The sequence below is a fragment of the Pecten maximus genome, chromosome 4 (assembly GCF_902652985.1).
Source record: "Pecten maximus chromosome 4, xPecMax1.1, whole genome shotgun sequence".
Lineage (NCBI taxonomy): Eukaryota > Metazoa > Mollusca > Bivalvia > Pectinida > Pectinidae > Pecten > Pecten maximus.
In genome coordinates this window covers 9510436-9533343 of record NC_047018.1, presented here as the reverse complement: position 1 = coordinate 9533343, position 22908 = coordinate 9510436, and the positions used below count along the sequence as shown (strand labels likewise).

At 37.9% G+C, this 22908-nt stretch overlaps 1 protein-coding gene across 1 annotated transcript in view; it reads right to left on the bottom strand.

The window, feature by feature from the left end:
* LOC117325169 overlaps positions 1–22908 on the bottom strand; it is a 47879-nt gene that overhangs the window by 12505 nt on the left and 12466 nt on the right. The window contains 18 exon segments of the mRNA XM_033881156.1: positions 250–6303; positions 6599–6824; positions 7575–7743; positions 7745–7822; positions 9211–9471; positions 10031–10288; positions 10510–10767; positions 11194–11341; positions 11665–11920; positions 13051–13233; positions 13495–13829; positions 14142–14579; positions 14757–14900; positions 15350–15499; positions 16089–16265; positions 20487–20652; positions 20879–21134; positions 21441–21639. Coding sequence (XP_033737047.1) covers positions 250–6303; positions 6599–6824; positions 7575–7743; positions 7745–7822; positions 9211–9471; positions 10031–10288; positions 10510–10767; positions 11194–11341; positions 11665–11920; positions 13051–13233; positions 13495–13829; positions 14142–14579; positions 14757–14900; positions 15350–15499; positions 16089–16265; positions 20487–20652; positions 20879–21134; positions 21441–21639 — 9756 coding nt within the window.

Genomic DNA, 22908 nt, shown 5'->3' with positions numbered 1-22908 from the left:
ATTATGTTTAGTATGTTAAAAAGACCATTAAACTAGTTACTACAGTTAATGAATTGGAAATAATCCAAAATATGTAAACAAATACCAGGAGAAACTCAATTCGGAAATCGCAAAATTTCACATGTACAATATTATATATTTTAATATTTATATTGTTAAATCATTCAATTCAGTTTCTGTAAATCAATTATCAGTTTAGCTCACTGCTTGATCATATAGAATTCAATAAAATACTCTATTCAATCTTACTTTTATTCCATTATTTGTAGGAATGTTGAGCCCCAATCGGACAGTTTTCCGCTGGTCAGGTGCTGTTTCCATCCTTACACTAGCTCGTTGGTTTCTGTCTTTTTCTGCATCCCAGAATAACTCGTACTCACGGATCTTTGTTGGTTGTTTCTCAACAAGTCTACCTCTCAGTTCCATCGACCTTACGGGAGACATAAACTTCACCAGCCGGTTTACTTTTCCCCACTTAATATTATATCCAGCTTTTTGTCCCTTGTTTTCATCCCAGCTGACCTCCATATGGTTTGGCAATACAGGGAACTTCTTGGTCCAGCCCCCTCTCAATGCAACAGTGCGAGACGAGTGAATACCCTGAAGATCTGTTTCAACTGACTCAATGATGTCACCATTCCTCTCTACAACAGCATTGCCCACCATCCGATAGCTACTGTCTGGAGATGTCAAATCGGAACTTGCTGTTGATTCAAAGTTGAGAGATGTCAGTGGAAGATCAAAAAGTATTTTGTAGCTATATCCCCAGGCTATGGCATCACTGAACTCTGACACAGACTGGTTGATAAGGCCATTCTGGTATTCAAATGTCGATAATTTCCTATAGTAAGTCAAATCATTGTGTCTGACAAGAATATTTTCCATCCCAGATTTATGGTCACTCTGCATTGAATCAATCTTGACATACTGCAAATCTGCATTTCTGATGTGTTCAAAAGGAGTTAACAGTTTTGCTTTAAACTGAATGTCTATATCATGATCAGTTTGTGAATTTTGCACAGGGGAAATGTGTAAGTTTCCACTAGATTCTAGGTTAATGGACTTTGCCTGAGATTGGAGATTGACACGAGTAGCAAACTGCATATCCTGGAGCTGAAGCATAAAGTCTGCCTGTCTGTTCAAGTCCTCATAAATGAGCTTGGTCGAGGCTTCAATATCAGTTAATGTGTTGTAGTTCAACATTACTTCACCCCGAGCTGGTGTAGTCAAACTTGAGGCAGTAAGAATAGCAATGGTCTCAAAGTCACTCATGCTTTCTCCTCTGTGAGTGATCCCTAAGCTGCCAGATTCTGCACCTTCATATGGAGAAGTGAACTGCACATTTACTGTTTTCTGAGGAGATTCAATATCAACAGTAGAAGTTGCTGATATGGTGTTACTGCCATAGGTTATGTCAAGAGAGCTGCTGTGGGTTGGACCATTTTTCACGTTTCCAAATGTTAATAATAAATTCCTGTAATCATCAAAGGGTGTGGTAGCTACAAGTTCCAAAACAGCATTGTCTACAGAAGGAGCCCTCACGGTTAACGTTGCATCAAACTCCTTATTATTATAAACATAAACAGCCTTTGTTTTGAAATCTGTAGGCTCTCCTTTATGGTTGAGTGTATATTTCTCAGTCCAAGTATTTTCGCCATCGACTATGAGTACGTTTTTCCCAACAAATGTCAGAACATTGCCCCTGTGAGTGAACTCTGCCGTAGACAGGAGACTATTGCTATCTCCCATGTTTCCAGTAAGGGTTGAAGTGAATCCTTTTCTGCGGGAATTATGATCAATGGTAAATGTGATGTCTTCCGTGTGAGGATTGGTAATAGTTCCGGTCACTAAAATATCATCTCCAGTTGTTTTTTTGTCCAAATTTGCAGTATAAGAGAGTGTTCCATACACAGCTTCTCCTGTAACAGAGTCGACCCTGCGATTAGCTGTTCTAGTGATGGAAACTCTCAGGTCTTTCACTTGCTCCAATGTACTTGTGGTATTAAACAAACCCATTGTGGTTGTTTCATCATGGGAAAATCCAATTGTTGCATCAAAGCTATCATCATCACATACAAATTTTCCACCTGCTTTTAAATTTTCCAAAGTGCCTGTCCTGTAGAAAACAATTTCCATTGACTTTTTCTGTAAGAAGGTATTGCTTGTGCTTAATTTTCCTCTTGTTTCAGTATCACCATGCTGGAAAAGCCATTCAGACTGAAGGCTATGCTGATCAAACTTTCCCATAGCTTGTAGATGTAAATCCAACAATACTCCAGCTCTTGAGAAGGATAGTGCTATTGACTTAAACCCTTCATATTCAAATTTCCCTGTGGTTCTCGACTCCGAATGAGAATATTCTAATTTGGATCCTATCCTGCCATCCTCACCCATCACGAAAAGTAACTCCGACTGAACACCTTCAGCTAGTGTACCCTGCTTTGTCAAAGTGACTGTAATATCTTTAACGCCTGGAGCATTGCTAGTCATCTGAAATTTGCTTGTCAGAGAATTATCATCCATAGATAGCACAGCTTCAGACTCAAATGATTGCTGGTCATACATGTATAGGCCTTGTGTCCTGAAGTTTGATGGAAGGGAACCTTCTTTGGAGAAACTCAACCTCAGGGGTTTCACATCAGGGAAACTACTCTCTAGGTTAAATCTGCCGTTTATATTATCGTCATCAGTCAGGGCAAAGCTTGATCTAATTTCCACTTTCTTCTGTTCATATACAACTTTTCCATGAGCTGCTATATCATTGAGTTGACCCTGCCTACTGAAGGTAACAGTTGCTATTTCAATGCTGTCTCCTTTAGGGATGGGGATAATCCATTTACCTGTTGTTTCCTCTTGGTTGTGAGCAAATTCAACCCTACTTTCATACTTTCTTTGGCCAATCATCACCATTCCCTGATTTTGGAAGTTCAACAAAGATCCTTTCCTTGAAAACGATACAGTGACATCCTCATCATTGCTTTCAATAAACAGAGTAATGAAGCCTCGACTCACGATCCTACCGGTTGTCACATGGTCATTGTGGGAAAATCCCACCAAGGAATCTACTTTATGTTCTCCGTACCTGATTGAATTCTCTGCAGTAAAGTCAGTGAGCTGTCCTTCTCTACTGAATGTCAAGGTCACATCTTCAATATCATTCAAGTTTGTTCTGCCTGAAATGGTACCAGAGGTGGTTCTATCATTGTGTTCAAAATTGATATCAACTTCCACTTTGTCTGAATTTCTAAATGCTTCTCCATGAACCATGAATTTGGTAGGAATTCCATCTTTGCTGAAGGTAAATCGGAGTTCTTCTGCACGAGGTATAGGTGACCTTACACTGAATGATCCTATTGTAACAGTTGAATCATGACGAAGACTCAAGTCCTCTTCAACTACATATTCATTGAAGATCATGTCTCCATGGGTAGTAAGTGTAGTACGATCCGAATCATGACTGAAAGACATTTGTGCTATCTGTAAAGCTGGGAAAGGACTCCTTATTGCAACTTTTCCATTGAGGGCATCCAAGACATTCAGTCCAGCTTCCATTACGATCTTCTTGCCATTTGTACCATACACAGCCTCGGTCTTAAACTTCTGCCATTCCGTTCCATCATGGACAAAACCTACCTCAACATTTTCTGTTCCTCTGTATGGGGTATTCAAAGTCAACTTTCCAAAAATGTTTGGATTGTCACCAAATTCCAAGTTAGAAACAATCTCTTTATTTCTATTGTATCTAATTGTAGACCTCTGGTTGAAATCGTGGAAGTCTCCAGTCTGTGTGAATTGAACAATGATGGGTTGGGTGTAGGGACAGACAAAATTGATGGTTCCATCAATGATGTTATCCTGAATTGTGTAGTCTGACACTAGGGTCATCTTCTGAGGTCGCATGCTTTGCTGGTCTATATACTCCAAGGCTACATTACTCGTCCTAGATGTACCTACCATAGAACTGGAAACTTGAGCATTTGCATAGCTATAGGCAGGACTTTTAAAATTAAAGTCTCCTTTTAGCTGTAACTCGTTCAACAACCAGTTGGTGGAAAGTTCATGTCTTGGTACCCATGGTATGACTTCAAGACTACCGACTGCAGCAAAGTCCTGTGGATGTCCACTAAACTGTATTCCAGTGTCTAATCTTGAAATCTCAGCAATAGGTGTAGTCAGAGTAAATCGTCCTAACTTGATAAGCTCATCCACACGGTACCTCACCTCTGATGTAAACTTTCTCTGGGGTGCAAATTCAACATCAGTGGCTGCTACCCATTCTAATCCTTCCAATTTGTGAGAGGCCTCAACAATTACGTGTCTAGCATATTTGAAGGGAGAGGTTAAGGTCATAGTGCCATCAAATTTCCTCATATCAGGAATCAAATTCATGTTTCCATCCACGTTAATTTTCTGTTCCGGCTCCCATTCAATTTCCAGTTGTCCGGTGTATGGCATTACTGCATGTCTGGTATTCAGAGTGGTGGTAAAATCATGTGACATGTACACACTTGTCGCCATCATGTCATAATCAACGCTACCAAGCTGTCTGCCATAGTTGGCTTCCACAGTTATGATGTTCTCTCCATCAGCATGGATGTGACCACTTGTATTAATCTTCCCTGGACGATCAGCATGTTCAAACCTGGCTCTTATACGATTAATTTGGGTTGAAGGTATTTCAGCATCAAAACGTCCTGTGATCCGCTTTGTAGGGGAGTATTGGATGTCTCCATACAAAGATGTGGAGAACCTTTGGCCATTGTTCCAGGAGACGGTTGCACTACTGTCAATATTCCTATCAGTGTTTTCATGAGACCAAACCAAATGCAGACTATCCTTAGGCGATGTTATGTTGAAAGTGCCAGAGTTTTGTATCTGACCGCCAGTAATTGTGAAATCATGAATCGTATGGTAGTGATAGATTTCATTGTTCCTGTTATAGACAGCCTTTGAGTCAAACTGTCTGAAATCATCCAAATGGGTGATGTTGAGCTTGACTAGCTCCCATGTGGGTATGTTGGAAACAAACCCGATGTCACGCCTGTAGGATCGTGTTTTCCTCCTCAAGGAGTAGTCAGATGTTGTTTCTATATAGGCACGTTGTCCGGATCCCCATTCCAATGTACTCTCTGCTGTGTGATGGGTCATGTCCTTGGAGAGTAGGTGGGAAACAGTCAGAGAAGCCTCTCCAATTCTTGGGTGAGCTGTTCCTAGGATAAGTTTTAGGTTGACTGAGTTGATGGTGACTGGTTTCTTTGCTGTGACTGATAGAGACAGTGTTTTTCCTCTTGCATATTTGAAGGCAAGTGAAGACGAAACCTGTCTCTTGTTTGTGTTGTAAGTCCATGTCGTTTTCATCTCTTCAAATTTTTCAAATGGAGTTGAAAATCCAGCCATAGCTTTGATATCTCTGCGATACTTACGAAGGCTATCCTCAAACTCAAATTCTGCTTCAATCTTTTTAGTTGGGGCCCATGCAAATTCTACAGCAGTGTTGTATTTGGTCGTACTCAAATGACGAATGAATGCAGAATACAGATGATCTGGTACTTGAACAAGTACACCAGTCTCGAAGTTCTGCACACCTTCATTCCTGTATGTGCCTTCAACTTTGACCCTACTATCAGCATGGTTGTCTGCATCCCACTGAACATCTCCCAGTACCATGTACTTGTTTGCCTTCATCCCAGCTCCCATCTCCACGACGATGCGTCTGCTTGGGTACTGGATGTTACTGGCTACACGTCGATACCCAGGCTTGTTCTCACCACTCAAAGACATGGCGTAGTTGTTGGATCCAAATGCAAAAGCCAGGCTTGCCAACGGGCTTCCTTTGTCCAGATTGAGTGCCCCCTGGCTGGTAAAGGATGTTCCATCATACCACTGGATACCAGTGTTTATTCTGTGAGATGTGTTGGAGGGATGAGTGTAAATGGCCGTCACCTCAGTTCGCTTGCCATCATACAGTTCCAACGATGACGCCACCTCATAGGATTTCTCCCTCTCACTTTGTGCTCTGTAGGTAGTTGTTAAAGTTGTAATCTTTTTCTTTTCATGTTGAACACTGACAGTACCTTGATATTCCCGATCTCTGGTTTCAGATACTCTGGCAGTTATACCTATTGGTCGACCATCAACGTTCATTGCTATCTCCCCTGAGTAGCTTGGAATTCCTTTATTGCTGTCATCATTGTACATTATCGCTGCATCAAACATCTGTTTGGTGTTATGTGTTAATGTCATAGTGGAGTTGACCTTCTCTTCATCATGGACATGGTTACCATCTAATGTGACGAGCAAAGACTGAAACAAGAAACATATGACACATTTTCAAAATGTTTATTCATTTAAAGTCTAAGTTTTGTTGTTTTTATTGTTAAAGAAATGTTAACATGCATAGCTATCAGAGATATAGAGATAGAGATAGCTTCAGAGACCAATGTCAGTATATCAATAGCAAGCAAGCTTACTGGGTATTGCCAAAGCCATACATGTTCCCTACCGACTCCCGCTAGCCTCTAAACCAATTTGGTTCATATTTCCCCTGTTTGGTCCCCACCCCTCAGGGCCCCTGATTCCTAAAAAGAATTGTATTTACCTTCCAAGGATAATTACAGCTGAAAGAGTAAGCCACTGCTACATTAGCATTGCGAATCCTATAGTTAGTTTGTGCGTTGAAGGCGACCCTTCTCTTGTTGTCTTTGTTGAGATAATTCCTGCCATAATCAAACACCAGCACAGCATCGGCAAGTTTTCCAGGTCGGTAAGATCCCTTCATGTTCATCTTGTTGTTGTAAATACCAAATCGACTCGATTTGAAATTTCTGAAAATGAAAGTAATACACTGTAAACATACGTTATTTGGCGGACCCAAATTTCGCACATTTCCAAATTTTAAAAGATTACCACATTGACGAAATGTCATGCCCAAAATTATTTTATATATAAAAAGTTAATAGAAGTGTAGTTAGCTCAATCACAATTTAGTGACGAAAAGCACGAAAGTACGAAAAGCACTAAAATAACATTACCGCTAAAATATGTACAATTGCAGTAACTTAGTCACAGAGTGTCAGAGTTTCAATGATAACAAAACATAGTATTTCAAAATTGTGTAATAGATCACACTTGCTAGCAGTGTGAAGAGAAATTCTTAAGGTGATTTTTTGCCATAGATCAACAGTTTGATGCCTGAACAAATTACAATTAAAATTCCAATCTACCAATAGTTTAATGAGTCTAGTCTAAACAGGTCCAGATCACATTTAAATGCCCTAATAGTAGTTGTATTTAGAAAGGGACAGGGCATTAATTAGGGAACATATTCCATTGATGTCTTTCTCATAGCTAGAGACTCACTAATACAAGTACTAAGGTATATCTATTGAGGTATTTCCCATAATGCTTACCATGCTATTTTGTTCAAGAAATTTACAGGTGCATACCTGATCTAGCAAATCAAAGCAATGTAACACACACTATATTATTTTGTTCCAGGAAATAACCGGTGGATACCTGGTCTAGCAAATCAAAGCAACATTTTTTTCCAAATGACCATTACTTTCAATACTTACGTAGCTAACTCATATGACCGGACTGCCTTTAACGAGCGGACAACTTTTCCATTGAAGTCCAACTGGTCCTTTGCTCCCTGTATCAGCTTCAAGAAATTATAGGAAAGCTTAATGTTCGTGAAAATAGCATTTTGGCGCTTGTCAACATCAAATTTCACTCTACCATCAGTTTTCTTTGGACCAGTGTAGCGTGCCTGATACTTTGTAAAATGTTCTTAACTGCTTCTTTGTCATTTTTGTCACCAAACCTATAATAAAAAGAGTATTTCTTGAGCTTCATATACCTTTCTAATTCATAGTGAAAATTCTGATTATATGGTAAACCTTCAGTCAATTCAAACAAATTAAATATTGATGAACCTGTTCGAATTATACAAAATTATGCTTCAGAACATAAGTGCGAGTTCGAGCTCTCCAAGTCAATATCGGCAAAAATCTCGGCAAAGAGTATATCAAGACACAAACATTCAATGTAAATCTGATATGTAACAACGACGGCCAGAACAATGGCACATCTGTAAAAGTAAAACGACAGTCACTCGCCACTGTATAGCTGTAGACCCCAAAATAGTACACATTTTTTCTGTGACACAAAAGTTATACACATTTTTTCTGTGACACAAAAGTTAGACTTACAAATAACCTACTTGTATTAGGCTAGAGACGTAAATGTTGAGTCTACCCATGGTGACAAGTTAGAAACTATTGATATATTATTGTAATGAATGGTCCGTTTAATACATTGAAAACATAGTCTACATAACCTGTTACATTTACGAAAGTGCTACTGTAAAAATAGGTTATATAGGTTGGTAAAATTACATTAGAACATCAACATTCTGCTTTTAAATTGCCCAGTTGCATTATCTACCAAACTTATTTGATACCTGCAAAATTATCAATCGCTAATTGGGACACCTGTGGATTGTTTTGACTGAACATTAATGCTTATCACTAGCTCATTTAGCTTGACAGGGCAGCCGAGATGTCCAGTCGCAATTAGATAATCAAAATGCTTAGTTAACACTATATTTGACAATACACAGATAATTTCTTAGTTTGCCATACAGCGGGAGTACCGATATTGCATGTTATTTTTACATTGTTGGGACCTAAAGTTGCCAACGGCTGTCTTGTTCGTACTGTATTTTGCAATGTAAAAAACAGAATTAAAGCTAAAATATGTGGCATATATACTTTTTTTTTCTGTCACAGACGTACTGCAATGATCACACATACAACCCATTAACCTAAACGTGTCTTTTGATCAAAGTCTTGTCATTTTACAAGGGACAATCATTGCGAGCTTTCAATGGAGTTTGCAGAAAAAAATCTTACTTAACATTTTTCATTTGACAAGTTGGGAATTTACAAAATAGTGTCGGTTATAAAAACAACCAGAGTTCTAACCAACACTAGCTAGAAAAATTATTGATTTGATTGAAAGAAATATGTGTTCGAAACTATCCGCATGTTCAAGTTGACTGGAGGTTTACCATATATTTATTATGTTTTGGTGTAATGAATCCACAGAGAATGAAATTGAGTACATCAATTTAAAATTTCATTGACTGACATGAAAATTTCTCAATTGCTAACCAATAGAAATGTGTTTTCATATCCTAGTAAACAATACCTTTGATTTTGATGGGGACTTTCGTGATTTTATCAACGGTGAGCTCAAATTTAACTGATGCATCAACTTTGTGGACCAAGCGTGACTTGACCTGTGCCAGAAACTTGGTTGGAGTTTTCAGGATGACCTGTCCAAGGTACTGAGTTGATTTTGATTTCATTTGTCTAACCATTAGCTTCACCTCTCCCTCGTAATTCTTGTTCTCCTCGTGGCTAAATTTGACTTTTATACCCTTTTCAGCCTGTGAGAATTTTACTATCGCTGAAAAAGATGAAAAGATGCAAATATAACCTCAAATAGCAACGACAATAAACAAGTAGCCTAGTAGATGATTTGTCAAAGTGAAAAATGTTTAATCAATAGTTATGTCAAATGTTGTAGCAATCTTTATTGTGTCCATGAATGATCATCAAAATAGATTGAACACATCACTGAAAATTTTCAGTAATCACACCACCCCTTATAAATTCTACTGACATTTAGGTACCAATACAGTAGAAATTATATCACCCATGCAATTTTATTCCTTCCAAACAGTCACACATTAAGCCAGTTGTAATATATGTCAAGTGGATCATAAGTAAGTTAGATATGAAGTTAGTTGGATTACTTGATAGTTGAATTGTGTTCTCAGATGGATAAACAGAATACACTGGAAAAAAAATCAAGCTGTCTCCTACAAAAATGACTGCATTATGAGATAAACACCTTGTCAGACTAGCTTGATGTGGTTTACCTCTTTTTGGAACAAAGCTTTCAAAAGTTACACCTATGTAATATTTCCAATTTTCTAATTAAAATTATCAGAATTTGACCTTACAGTTGAATGTGATAGGATCCTCCGTGAAACCGTTAATAGTAATGTCTGTCTTCATCATTTTGTTTTTGCGATATTCCAAGGTTCCTGTACTGTTGTAGTCATGGTAACCTGGAATAGTAGCCGAAATGACTGGACTCAATTTCACATTGCTTCCCGTTATTATGAAGGGTACGTCAACGAGAGCAGCAAATTTCTTGACATCTCCGAGCAGGACATTCCATTCCATCTTCTTACGCTTTCCAGAGCTGATGAGGGCACCTAAAAAGACAAGTTTCCTCATATCTCACTGGACATTATATTCACCAGTGTTATGTTATAGTGTTAAATATAAGATTTTATTATCATTGAAATAGATCCTATAGCCACATGTTGATATGTTTCTGTTTAATATTAATTCCAGCACTCTAGGACTGTCTGTAAATAAGTTCATATTTAAAGTCATTATTCACAAGGTTCTGAACAATAGTTTGTTGACTTACCATTCATATGGACAGGTTCTGCATGAGCTCCTGTTAACACCAAATCTCCGGTCAAAGATGTCTGCTTCACATAAGCTACTTCTCCTGTCAAGCTGATGCTGTCTTTGCTGGGAATGGTGATCAGAACTCTGGGTGTATAATTGATAACTCTTTTCTTCACCATTCGCTTCACTTCAAAGACAGCATTGTAAGTCCTGGTAGTATCCACAACCAGGCTACCTTCAATCTTCTTCAAAGATTCAGTATTCACAAGGTTACCTTCAAATGGTGAAAAGACATTAACAAGGTTCCTGCAGAATTATGTGTTTTGCCATCCAAACACTGATAAATATCTAAAATAGATATCCTGATTTGAGTTATTCACTTCTTACTGTATACCAAATATGGTTGTTGTAGTAGTTATACTTACTGAGAAACTGATCTAAATGTAATTTCTAGTGTTAAAGTGGACACCAAAGCTACATTTTGCAACACAAACAGAAGGTTACATTATATAAAAGCCCTCCTGTACATACTTTTATGTTAAAGGTAACTTAACAGGAGAAAAAACTGGTGTCATTTTAGAAAACTAGATCTACAAATCTGACACCATTATCAATCTATTAAGCATAATTTTTATATATAATATTATAAAACTTCCAAAAAACCTTCTGAAGACATTAAAAATGGTACAATGCCTGTTACCTGTAAACCTGGCTTTCTTCCATGGTGACAACAGGTTCATCTCCATGGTCCTATCAGTATGGTGGATGTCCAGGTTAAAACCAACAGCTCGGTCTCTGACAGACCCCGGAGTATCATATGAGATCAGAAACATTGTTTGTTCATCAGTCTGCAAACGCAAATGATCTCTGTAGATTTTTTACATCTAACTTTAAAACCAAGAACTATATCAACAGCCTGAAAAACTGGAAAGGGTGTCATGTGCAATTTAAGACTTTTATAATATTTAAACTTATTAAATAAAAAAGTTTAAATGAAAAAGAAATCTGAACATGATTTCTTCTGCTAAAGATGAACCTCTCTTCACATGACAAATTTAGCAAAACTAATATTCTCACTAAAAATAAAAATAAATGGAAAAGGGAAACAACAAATGCAATTATTCATTTGAGAGGTGATTTAGTGTATTGTGTTAAAATATTTTGTACATACAACTGTTCTTTTCAACTGAAACTGGTATCCATTGGGTAGGTCCTGGTTTGTAGTCTTAACACTGACAGAGACTGGTCCATTGAAGGGAAAGAGTGGAGCATCATCGGAGGTGTTGGGGAACTTGGCCTTGATACAGGTGTTCAGGCCAGATATGCGGGCCAGTGTGTTTCCTGTACAGAAGGACATTGTAGCAACATTGTTGTCCAACATGTTCTGTACCTTCTCCTGGTCTCCCTGCACCATAAAGAATGATGACCTAAAACAGTAAAGGGTTTCTATGGAAATAGCTCAATAACCACAGGTTACAATAACAAACAAGACAATCCAGCTCATTACAGCACCCACAAGATGCAGACAAAAGGCCAAAATGTAAGTCAAAGTCACCTGCTTTGGATACACGACACATCACCTCACCTAGGTGAACACATGGCCCATGTATGAAGTACAAAGCAGGGGACAGAGCTCGAGCAAGCTTAAGTGTGAAAGAATGGAGAGACACAAACAAGTTCCTGCTCCAGTGACAAATTCTTGTAGGAGATAGAGCCCTCCAATCCCCCAGTTTAGGAGTTGTAAGCTTAACTTACAATACACCATATATGCTAATAAGGGCACAGGGCATGGGTAATTGACTTGGTTGCCTAATCAAGGGTACTTATTATTATTATGAAGTTTTATGAAACAAACTTCAAGTTAAAGCTATAACAGGTACCAGGTGGCCTCCAGTACAACGGAAAGCGAGGAGAATCTAAAACAGACTACAGAATCTTTACTGACAAATCTTTTGATGCTAAAAATACTGACTAGACAAAAATAGCATGTGAAAGTCATTCAGCAAGAAATGTGTCAAGGTCAAAATGAAAAGAAATTGTTGGACTGGCTTCATGATCTTTGTTAAAGAGATGTGTACTGTTCACTGACTCAAAGGACTGAGGAAATAAGACAGAATCGGAGACTACTGATATAGACAAAACAACGGTTACATTGACTACACCAGTCCTGGACTGATTAGGCCAAGATAATTCTGAATCTATCACAACCATAGGCCTACATGACAATATAAAGTGTTGTCTGTGGGATTTTTTAATTTGTGTAAATTTGGATCATTAAAATTTTGAAGAAAGCTAAGTGTATTGTAATGTTTTAATACTTTCACATACAAAGTCAGAATACACTCTCAATAGGTCATATACAGTATGCCATGGGTTAAATTAGCAGTAACTCAAGAGTCCCAGGCTATGACAAATCTTCTCAAGTTATGATAAATGCGACCAAGCCACAACCATATGTTATTGCCAAAGACTTATAAAGCCATCACCAATCCTAGATGAAGAATGTACATTTGAGAAAATGAATGAAACAAGAACAATATCTAAGTAATCCACTCACTCCATGTTGATAACCTCAGACTTTTTGCGGGGGAAATCTAGTTCCAATGTGAAATCTTTGTTGTTGGAGAGCTCCAGTTTCCCTCTGATGGCCGTGCTCGTGTGTAAGGTTGACACCATTTTCATCCCTCCCTTTGTGACAAAGGCATCTACACTCATCATTGCAGAGATGGCAACAGCTCCACTGGAACACATCAAACAAATTTCTAAGCTTTCTTTGTGTTTCTGAGATAGGACTGAAATATTCAATTACCAGCTAGTTTGGCCATACTATCTACAAATATTTCCTCAAAGAAAACATTAGATTTATTTGATTTAGCAGTGTACCAAGAGCATAAACTCTTAAATTCATATATGAATGTGAAATGAACAATGAACACCTAATTCACCAAATTTGTATAATATAAAGGACTCCCATACAGCATCATTAACCTTCACAATCTACCTTGGCTCTATGTTTCCATTCATCAACATGAGGGATTTTGGCTTGCGGAGGTCAATCTTTCCTGTGCCGGTCAGTCCTGTGGTCAGTGTGCCATTGACGGTCAGGTTGAGTGGGAAACCAATCAATGTTGGGATGATGATGGAGCTGTCAAGAAACATGTTACTGTAGGTGTAGGACACAGACCCATCACGGATCAGTTTGGCAAAAATTGCATCAAAGTCAAAGTTGTTCAAGTTGTTATCAGAGCCTTGGACCTTCTTCAAGTTGAGGTACTTCACTTCATTTCCAAACACACGCATGTACATTGAGCCCTGGAGGTCCTCGTCAGAGTCCAGCTGTAGAAACAGAAAATTCTATCTTGTGAATCCAATAAAATATTCCATCACAAATCATCTGTTTTGTAAAAGAACTGGACCCAACATATTCAAATTACATCCTTTAAATATATTATCTCAAAGGCACTGTGTCTAAATATTGATGAACAGACTAATGAAGAATAATTCAGGTACATTTCTACATATTTCTTCACAAAAACACATTTAAATTTGATGGTTTTTTCTGTCATTGATTCTTGGATTAAAGTTCTTCAAATGAATCAAATAATCAAAGTATTAAGATTGTGACACTATAAATCATGCATTACTTACAGTGTTGCCCATTCTGTTAAGTTTGTTCATGTTTAAAGCTTTGTTGGTTGGCATTTCAGGGGCTGGAGACGAAGCTTTGTTTTTACGAAGATGACCAGACGGACCAAAGTATGCTTCCAGGAGATGTTCCAGACCTTCAGCCCTACCTCCGACTTCTAACAAGTTATAGGAGTGGCCGAACAGGTCCACTGTTAAATTTGCCATCAATGACCGAGGAACAAAGGACTTTGGTGACCAGACTAGATTGCTCTCCATTGATCCCCCTATATTGAATTTCTCAGAGAAATATGAAGCCTCATAGTTTCGTGAGAACTTTCTTCTGTCCATATCAAACTCCCTCTGAAGGACCTCATCTTCCAAGATGGCCCGGATGTCTTGTTTGGTAGGATCAGATGTTTCCATCAAGTTGGTAAGATGTGTCCACACAAAACTACCAACCTGAAACGGTAGTTCATTACAATACACTGTTTATCATAATACTACAAATAAATCAATTGGCACTATTAAAACTGCCTACTTTACCTCTCCAGTTAAAACAGTTAATCTCACTAATTTTGATATAAAACAAACAGTATCATAGTAATTCCCTGTAGTCAATCTGAATGTTAAACCAACCTGGTTCACTTCCTCTGCGGCAAGTACCTCCTTGACCTCATTGATGACTTCTGAACTGGCACACTTCATCACCTCAAGATAAGCTGCAATTCTGATCTCTGAATCCTCACTGCTATCTTTGTAAAGCATCATAAGTTCACTCCTCTGTAACAAGTTACAATTAGACAATTATTCACAAATCTAACAGATTATTACAGAGCATTCTTAATGACTCCTCTGAAACAAGAGCAATTTACACCCCGAACTGGACACAATAATTAATATGAACAATCAGATATTGTAAATGGCCTGCAATTCTAGAGAGATTTATACAATGGTACAATCCTTGGATTGGAACCAAAGTTACAGTAATACCTCTGACATTTAATGTGAATATAGGTTTCCATAAGAGAAACAAAAACGTAACTAGGTAGTACAAATTACCTGGTTGTTTTGACTAGAATTTGAACAGCATAGTTACTGGATTTTCAAATCTAATTCTCCTACTTCAGGTAACTCAATACCTTTTATGTACCTAGTAATTAGTTATATTTTCAGTTGATGTCTCAAAATAAAAACATTAAATTTTCAGATTTATATTATTTGTAACTTACATCGGCATTACATGGGAATCTCCTGAACGCCTCTACAGCAGCTAGTCTCATCTCCATGGTCGCCTGGATGGACTTAAAACATTGACTGAGGTTGGGGATGATTCTCTGAGAAATGCCAATGTTACCTACAGCTCGCAGAGACAGGAGTACCTGAATAATCAAAACATTGTGGTTATGTTCCATACCTAGTCAACAGTAATACTACCATATCAATCTTAGTTTTGTATTGTAACAGTTTTTTCCACACATTTTTTTTCAAATTTATTTATAAGTGATTCACCAACATCATATACCTTAATCCATCTGATCAATTTTTATGTGATGTAGTCTTCGAAAATATCACTTAATTAGCTAAACAATGCATATGAAATAGGTAATATGTTCTGCTCCCATCCTGATGAAAATAGGCGACAAATGGGAGGTACAGGAGATCTTAATATCAGTATAATATCTGCCTTATACTGGCAACAAAAAAGTTTACCAAAATGAGGTGATGGCTAAATTCCAGTAACAGAAAACTTGAGGATGCACAATGCACAATGAGAAATGTTAAATTCATGAATAATAGTATTGCTACACAGCTCCTTGGGACTATACCAAGTATATTGTTTAGTTCTTTGTTTTTTTTTAGATTACTTTTACATCCCAATTTAAGCCATGATAGTAACCCAAACATAAATACATATAAGATGTTCATCTTTAACATCATAACTGTACACACATTTCTTCCAAGTGTTACCTGCATGTAAGTGTTGTCTGAGTATTGACAGTTGTCTCCTATTTTGTTTTCCAGCCATGTCATTATGTCATCAACCTCAGCATCATCAGCACACTGGGTGTTGTCTCTACAGTAGCTGTGAACCAAGGCAGACACTGGGAGGATCACCTTGTCACCATTCGGCATGTCCAGTAGTCTCTGTACATATCCAGTAGTTAATACATCAGATTTATTTTGATTTAAGGAAATTCTTAGTTCTACTCTATAATGAATTAAAACAAGAGGCCCATGGGGCCTGTATCGCTCACCTGGTTGGATTTGACCAAATGTCAAAATAATGTTCATGTTCAATTTGTTAATACATATACAACAAGAGATCCCAGAGGGATCTTGGCGCCCACCATTGAATGTTCTTCATAGGTTCCATGTCAGATTGATCTTTTCTCTACTTTTCTCTTCTTCTAAGTCTTACTAATCTGTGTAAATTCAGAAGAAACCTCTAGTACTTTTCAAACAAGGGAAACCTATATACAAAATTTAAGATTTAGGCACCAAGGGGAACCTATATATGGAATTTGAGAAAGATTCCTTCATTACTTTCTGAGAAATAGCGATAACAAACTTCAATTGTCAAAATCCAAGATGGCTGCCTGTCGGCCATGTTATTTTCCAATTGGTCTCAAAATGCAATATGCATAACAAGGCACATGGGGGAACCTACATATGAAATTTCAGGAAGATCCCTTCATTAGTTTCTTAGAAATAGCGATAACCAGTTTCAATTTTCGAAATCCAAGATGGCTGCCTGTCGGCCATGTTGTTTTCTGATTAGTCTCAAAATACAATATGCATAACTAGGCACCAAGGGGAACCTACATATGAAATTTCAGGAAGATCCCTTCATTAGTTTCTTAGAAATAGCGATAACCAGTTTCAATTTTCGAAATCCAAGATGGTTGCCTGTCGGCCATGTTTTTTTCTGATTAGTCTCAAAATACAATATGCATAACTAGGCACCAAGGGGAACCTACATATGAAATTTCAGGAAGATCCCTTCAGTGCTTTCTGAGAATTAGCGATAACAAACTTCAATTGTCAAAATCCAAGATGGCTGCCTGACGGCCATGTTGTTTTCTGATTGGTCTCAAAATGCAATATGCATAACTAGGCGCCAAGGGGAACCTACATATGAAATTGGAGAAAGATCCCTTCAGTACTTTCTCAGAAATAGCGATAACAAACTTTAATGGTCAAAATCCAAGATGGCTGCCTGTCGGCCATGTTGTTTTCCGATCGGTCCCAAAATGCAATATGCATAACTAGGCACCAAGGGAAACCCACGTATGAAATTTGAGAAATATCCCTTCAGTACTTTCTCAGAAATAGCGATAACAAACTTCAATGGTCAAAATCCAAGATGGCTGCCTGTCGGCCATGTTGTTTTCCGATTGGTCCTAAAATGCAATATGCATAACTAAGCACCAAGGGGAACCTACATATGAAATTTGAGGAAGATCCCTTCAGTACTTTCTCAGAAATAGCGATAACAAACTTCAATGGTCAAAATCCAAGATGGCTGCCTGTCGGCCATGTTGTTTTCCGATCGGTCCCAAAATGCAATATGCATAACTAGGCACCAAGGGGAACCTACAGATGAAATTTGAGAAAGATCCCTTCAGTACTTTCTGAGGATTAGCGATAACAAGAATTGTTTACGGACGGACGGACGGACGACGGACCACGGACGCAGGGCGATTTGAATAGCCCACCATCTGATGATGGTGGGCTAAAAATGTACTCTCTGAAAGATCATATGGATTATTTTAACACCATAATGGTGTTTAAAGAAACTAAGTCCCTTAGGGTGGGGAAAACCCTTTGGCCTATTTTTACATAAGAATTGTGTTTATCCCTTAATGCCCAGCGATACTATACATAGTTATGGGATTGAGGGTCACAGTAACCATTTATGCAAAATCTGTTCCCCATCACCATGGATGTTTCTGACCAAATTGGGTTCAAATCCATTTAAAACTCAAATCTCTATTTCCCCTATTTGGCCCCTCCCTTCAGGTCCCTTGGGGGTCAGAGTAAAAATTTATCCAAACTCGGTTCTTCTTCTCCCAAGGATGTTCTTGACCAAATTTGGTTAAAATCCATTTAAAACTTTATGGCAAATAGCAATTTAAAGACTAATCTCTATTTCCCCTATTTGGCCTCGCCCCTCAGGCCCCTCAATATTTATACAAACTCTTTCCCCCCTTCCTCTCTGGATGTTCCTGACCAAATTTAGTTAAAATCCATTCGTAACTTAATAATTAATAGCGATTTAAAGGATTAACCCCTATTTTCCCTATCGGACCCCACTCCTCAGTCCCCTGGGGATTCAGAGTAAAAATTTATACCAACTCGGTTCCCCTTGAATATTCCTGACCATATTTGGTTAAAATCCATTTAAAACTTTATGACTAGTAGCAATTAAAAGACTAATCTCTATTTCCCCTACTTGGCCCCGCCCCTTAGGCCCCTAGGGGTACAGAGTAAAAATTCATATAAACTCTGTTCCCCCTCCCCTCAAGGATGTTCCTGACCAAATTTGGTGAAAAGCTATTCAATACTTTAGTACTAGTAGCGATTTAAAGGAGTAACCCTATTTCCCCTATTTGGCCCCACCCCTCGGGACCCTGGGGGTTGAGAATAAAGATTTAAACAATCTCTGTTCCTCTTCCCCAAGGATGTTCCTGACCAAATTTGGTTCAAATTCATTAACAACTTTATGAATAGTAGCGATTTAAAGGAGTAACCCTATTTCCCCTATTTGGCCCCGCCCCTCAGGCCCCTGGGGGTTCAGAGTAAAAAAGTATATTATTCTGTTTCCTTTCTGCCAAGGATGTTACTGACCAAATTTGGTTCAAATTCATTCATAACTTTATGACTAGTAGCGATTTAAAGGAGTAACCCTATTTCCCCTATTTGGCCCCGCCCCTCAGGCCCCTGGGGGGTTCAGAGTAAAAATTTATACAAACTCTGTTCACCTTCTGCCAAGGATGTTCCTGACCAAATTTGGTTCAAATTCATTCATAACTTTATGACTAGTAGCGATTTAAAGGAGTAACCCTATTTCCCCTATTTGGCCCCGCCCCTCAGGCCCCTGGGGGGTTCAGAGTAAAAATTTATACAAACTCTGTTCACCTTCTGCCAAGGATGTTCCTGACCAAATTTGGTTCAAATTCATTTATAACTTTATGACTAGTAGCGATTTAAAGGAGTAACCCTATTTCCCCTATTTGGCCCCGCCCCTCAGGTCCCTGGGGGTTCAGAGTAAAAATTTATACAAACTCTGTTCACCTTCTGCCAAGGATGTTCCTGACCAAATTTGGTTCAAATTCATTCATAACTTTATGACTAGTAGCGATTTAAAGGAGTAACCCTATTTCCCCTATTTGGCCCCACCCCTCAGGCCCCTGGGGGTTCAGAGTAAAAATTTATACAAACTCTGTTCACCTTCTGCCAAGGATGTTCCTGACCAAATTTGGTTCAAATTCATTTATAACTTTATGACTAGTAGCGATTTAAAGGAGTAACCCTATTTCCCCTATTTGGCCACGCCCCTCAGGTCCCTGGGGGTTCAGAGTAAAAATTTATACAAACTCTGTTCCCTTTCTGCCAAGGATGTTCCTGACCAAATTTGGTTCAAATTCATTCATAACTTTATGACTAGTAGCGATTTAAAGGATTAACCCTATTTCCCCTATTTGGCCCCGCCCCTCAGGCTCCTGGGGGTTCAGAGTAAAAATGTATACAAACTCTGTTCCCTTTCTGCCAAGGATGTTCCTGACCATATTTGGTTCAAATTCATTCATAACTTTATGACTAGTAGCGATTTAAAGGATTAACCCTATTTCCCCTATTTGGCCCCGCCCCTCAGGCTCCTGGGGGTTCAGAGTAAAAATGTATACAAACTCTGTTCCCCTTCCCCCAAGGATGTTTCTGACCAAATTTTGTGAAAATCCCTTCAATACTTTAGGACTAGTAGCAATTTAAAGAAAAAGTTGACGGACGACGGACGACGGACGCTGCACCATGGCATAAGCTCACCGGCCCTTCGGGCCAGGTGAGCTAATAAAACTGTATTTTCCTATCTTATGATAGTATTTTCATACTTAGCATTAAAATCACAAAGAAAGCCAAATGAAAAGTTTCATATGAAAAATCTATATTACACAACCAAAATGAGGCATTATCAACCTCAGCAATTAACAACTGACATTCCTTCTTTACTATCAAAAGTATCACGTATAACTTTGATCTTTCTTGTAACGGGTCACAAAAACTGGGATACATCTGTTATCAATTGAATGTTTGTGTGTATTTTCATTCATAACTGATGAACAATAAAGTGACTGCTTCAATTCTTACCATCACTTCTGAAAGCATTTCCTTGGTTGGATGTTGCACAAAAGAAAGGGATGCTAGCCACATTTCTACAAAGGTAACAGAGATGTCGTTATTCATGATCCTCTCCGTTATCTGACTCACTGCAGCTCCAGTACCAACCATGGGGATGGCATCCAGGTAAAACTTTCTGTAACAACAAGCACAAGCCAATGTCTCAAAATCATAAAAAAAAAATGGTAAAAATTATCTAAAAATAACAAGATCTTTCGAAAATAGCAATAAATATTATGTGTAAAGTCATGGAAAACATCAAGTATTTTCTTCAGCTGTCACAATTTTGATAGAAACATCAAAGTATTTGTATTTGTATTACAAGCAATATACATATTTCTGCAAGTTTTTACTTAACTCACTTGACACGCTCAGAGTTGTTGGGACAGAAGCTTGGGTCACTGACTTGTCTGAAAACAGAGTTAAGAGAGAGGGAGTCCAGCTTCTTGAGTTCGTACACCAGTTCTGAGAATGCTCTCGGAGTGTCTGGGCGGATATCTGTCTGTGTGGAGGTACACAGTTCATTGAGTTTGGATAAGGCAGACTGATAATTTACTGTTGTCCCTCGCTCCCCGCCTTCATGCTCAAATAAGATGCTTTCCCTCCTACTGACATCAGCTGTTTAAAGTATATGTATTTATGACAATAATTCTTGGCTGTATGACAAAATTCAAATTCTTATGATTTCATCATTTTTAATGAAGTATATTTTGATATAAAAAGAAGGAAAATCATTATAAATATCTTTCAACTTCTTCAGATATTTAGCATAAATTACATGTCCATGTCAATTATTTCTTGTTTAAATACACATTTTGCATAAAACATTAATGATTTCATAAGAATTTAGCATTTTGCATGAAATACTTCATACTGGATATCTATTCAGACCAAAATATTGTACTCCTCAGAAAGGTCCCTCACCTTGTGAAACTGAGCGACTCTCACTGGACACAAATATCAGTTTCTGCATTACTTCTGTCGTAGCTCCATTGTCTTCTTTAGAAAAGGGACGGAACAGATGTATTTCATGACAGATGCTACGTTTTAAAATTTTCTCTTGAACAATAAATTCCTGGTCACATTCATGTGTGCTTTTCATCAACGGTAAACTCTGTATGCTCTGAAAACAATATTTTTCATCATCAATCGATAAGTATTTAAACATGTAAGCTACCTGTTTACATGACTCTACAAATTTCCTAATCATATTTGGCTGATAATAGAATTATTCAGGGAGATGTACCACCAAATCTTTAAAATATAAAGTAAATGTGGAGGTAGAGTCAACGCCGGAGAGGTATGACATAATGTATTGGTGAAATTCTGGGTTCCTAAGTCCCTAGGCTGGATTCCCAACAGTATGCAGGGTGATTGAAGTAAGAAAACTATGTATAAGAGTAGGGATCAATCACAACAGGTAAAGGAGACCTTGATGGTTCATCTATTCATTGTCGACTAGTTTCGCCCATACAGTGGGCTTATTCAGGACAAAGCATAGTTAAAAAGGTACAACAGATTGTGAGTGTCATTGCTAAGTTCTGAATCAGTAAAATATAGGTATCTTTTTAAGGTAAAAGTTCTTTAAGTTGGCCTTTGTATACTGTACAATATAAAGGAATCATTAAAGAGATTATTGTTTAGTTTTGATTAGTCCAAGGTCTAGTTGAAGGAAATGTCCTCTCTTAGTGTGGCCTATCGTGAATTTCCCTAATGGCATGGGCCCAAGCCATTTGGGTAGGTTCTTCATAAATTTTTAGTTTAAATTATTGTGAATTCATGCCTATGTCAAAAATTAAAGTTGTTTTAATGGGAGATAATATAATTTATGTATGTGGTCAGAAAGGGTCCTTACTATATAGGGAACAACTTCACTAGATTTTTTATGGGGTGACCTGTAATCTTGTAGATGTGCTTCTCAATAATGTTGATTTGATACATCTATACTGTCTGATTCTTAATCTGTGGAACACTTTGAAAAATGGTGATAGCAAGGTCATTAAGTCAGTCTTGTCTAAATTGACTTCTCAACAAAATAAAGTCTGTACAGTGTTGTGAGACTGGGTACCTTTTAGGGAGTTAATGAGTTCATTTTTTAAATTATGTTACAGCTTGTAACAGCTGTATTATAAATCAGCAAATTATATACTAATTATTGAATATATTTGTAACTTGTGAGTACATGTACATTGTACCATAACAGTTCATGAAAAACACAATATAAAGGAAAGTTATCCTTTCATTTTTATTTGTTTTTGAAACAAGATAACAACAAGAGATCCCAGAGGGATCTTGGCGCCCACCATTGAATGATCTTTATAGGTTCCATGTCAGATTGATCTTTTCTCTACTTTTCCCTTCCTCTAAGTCTTACTAATCTGTGTAAATTCAG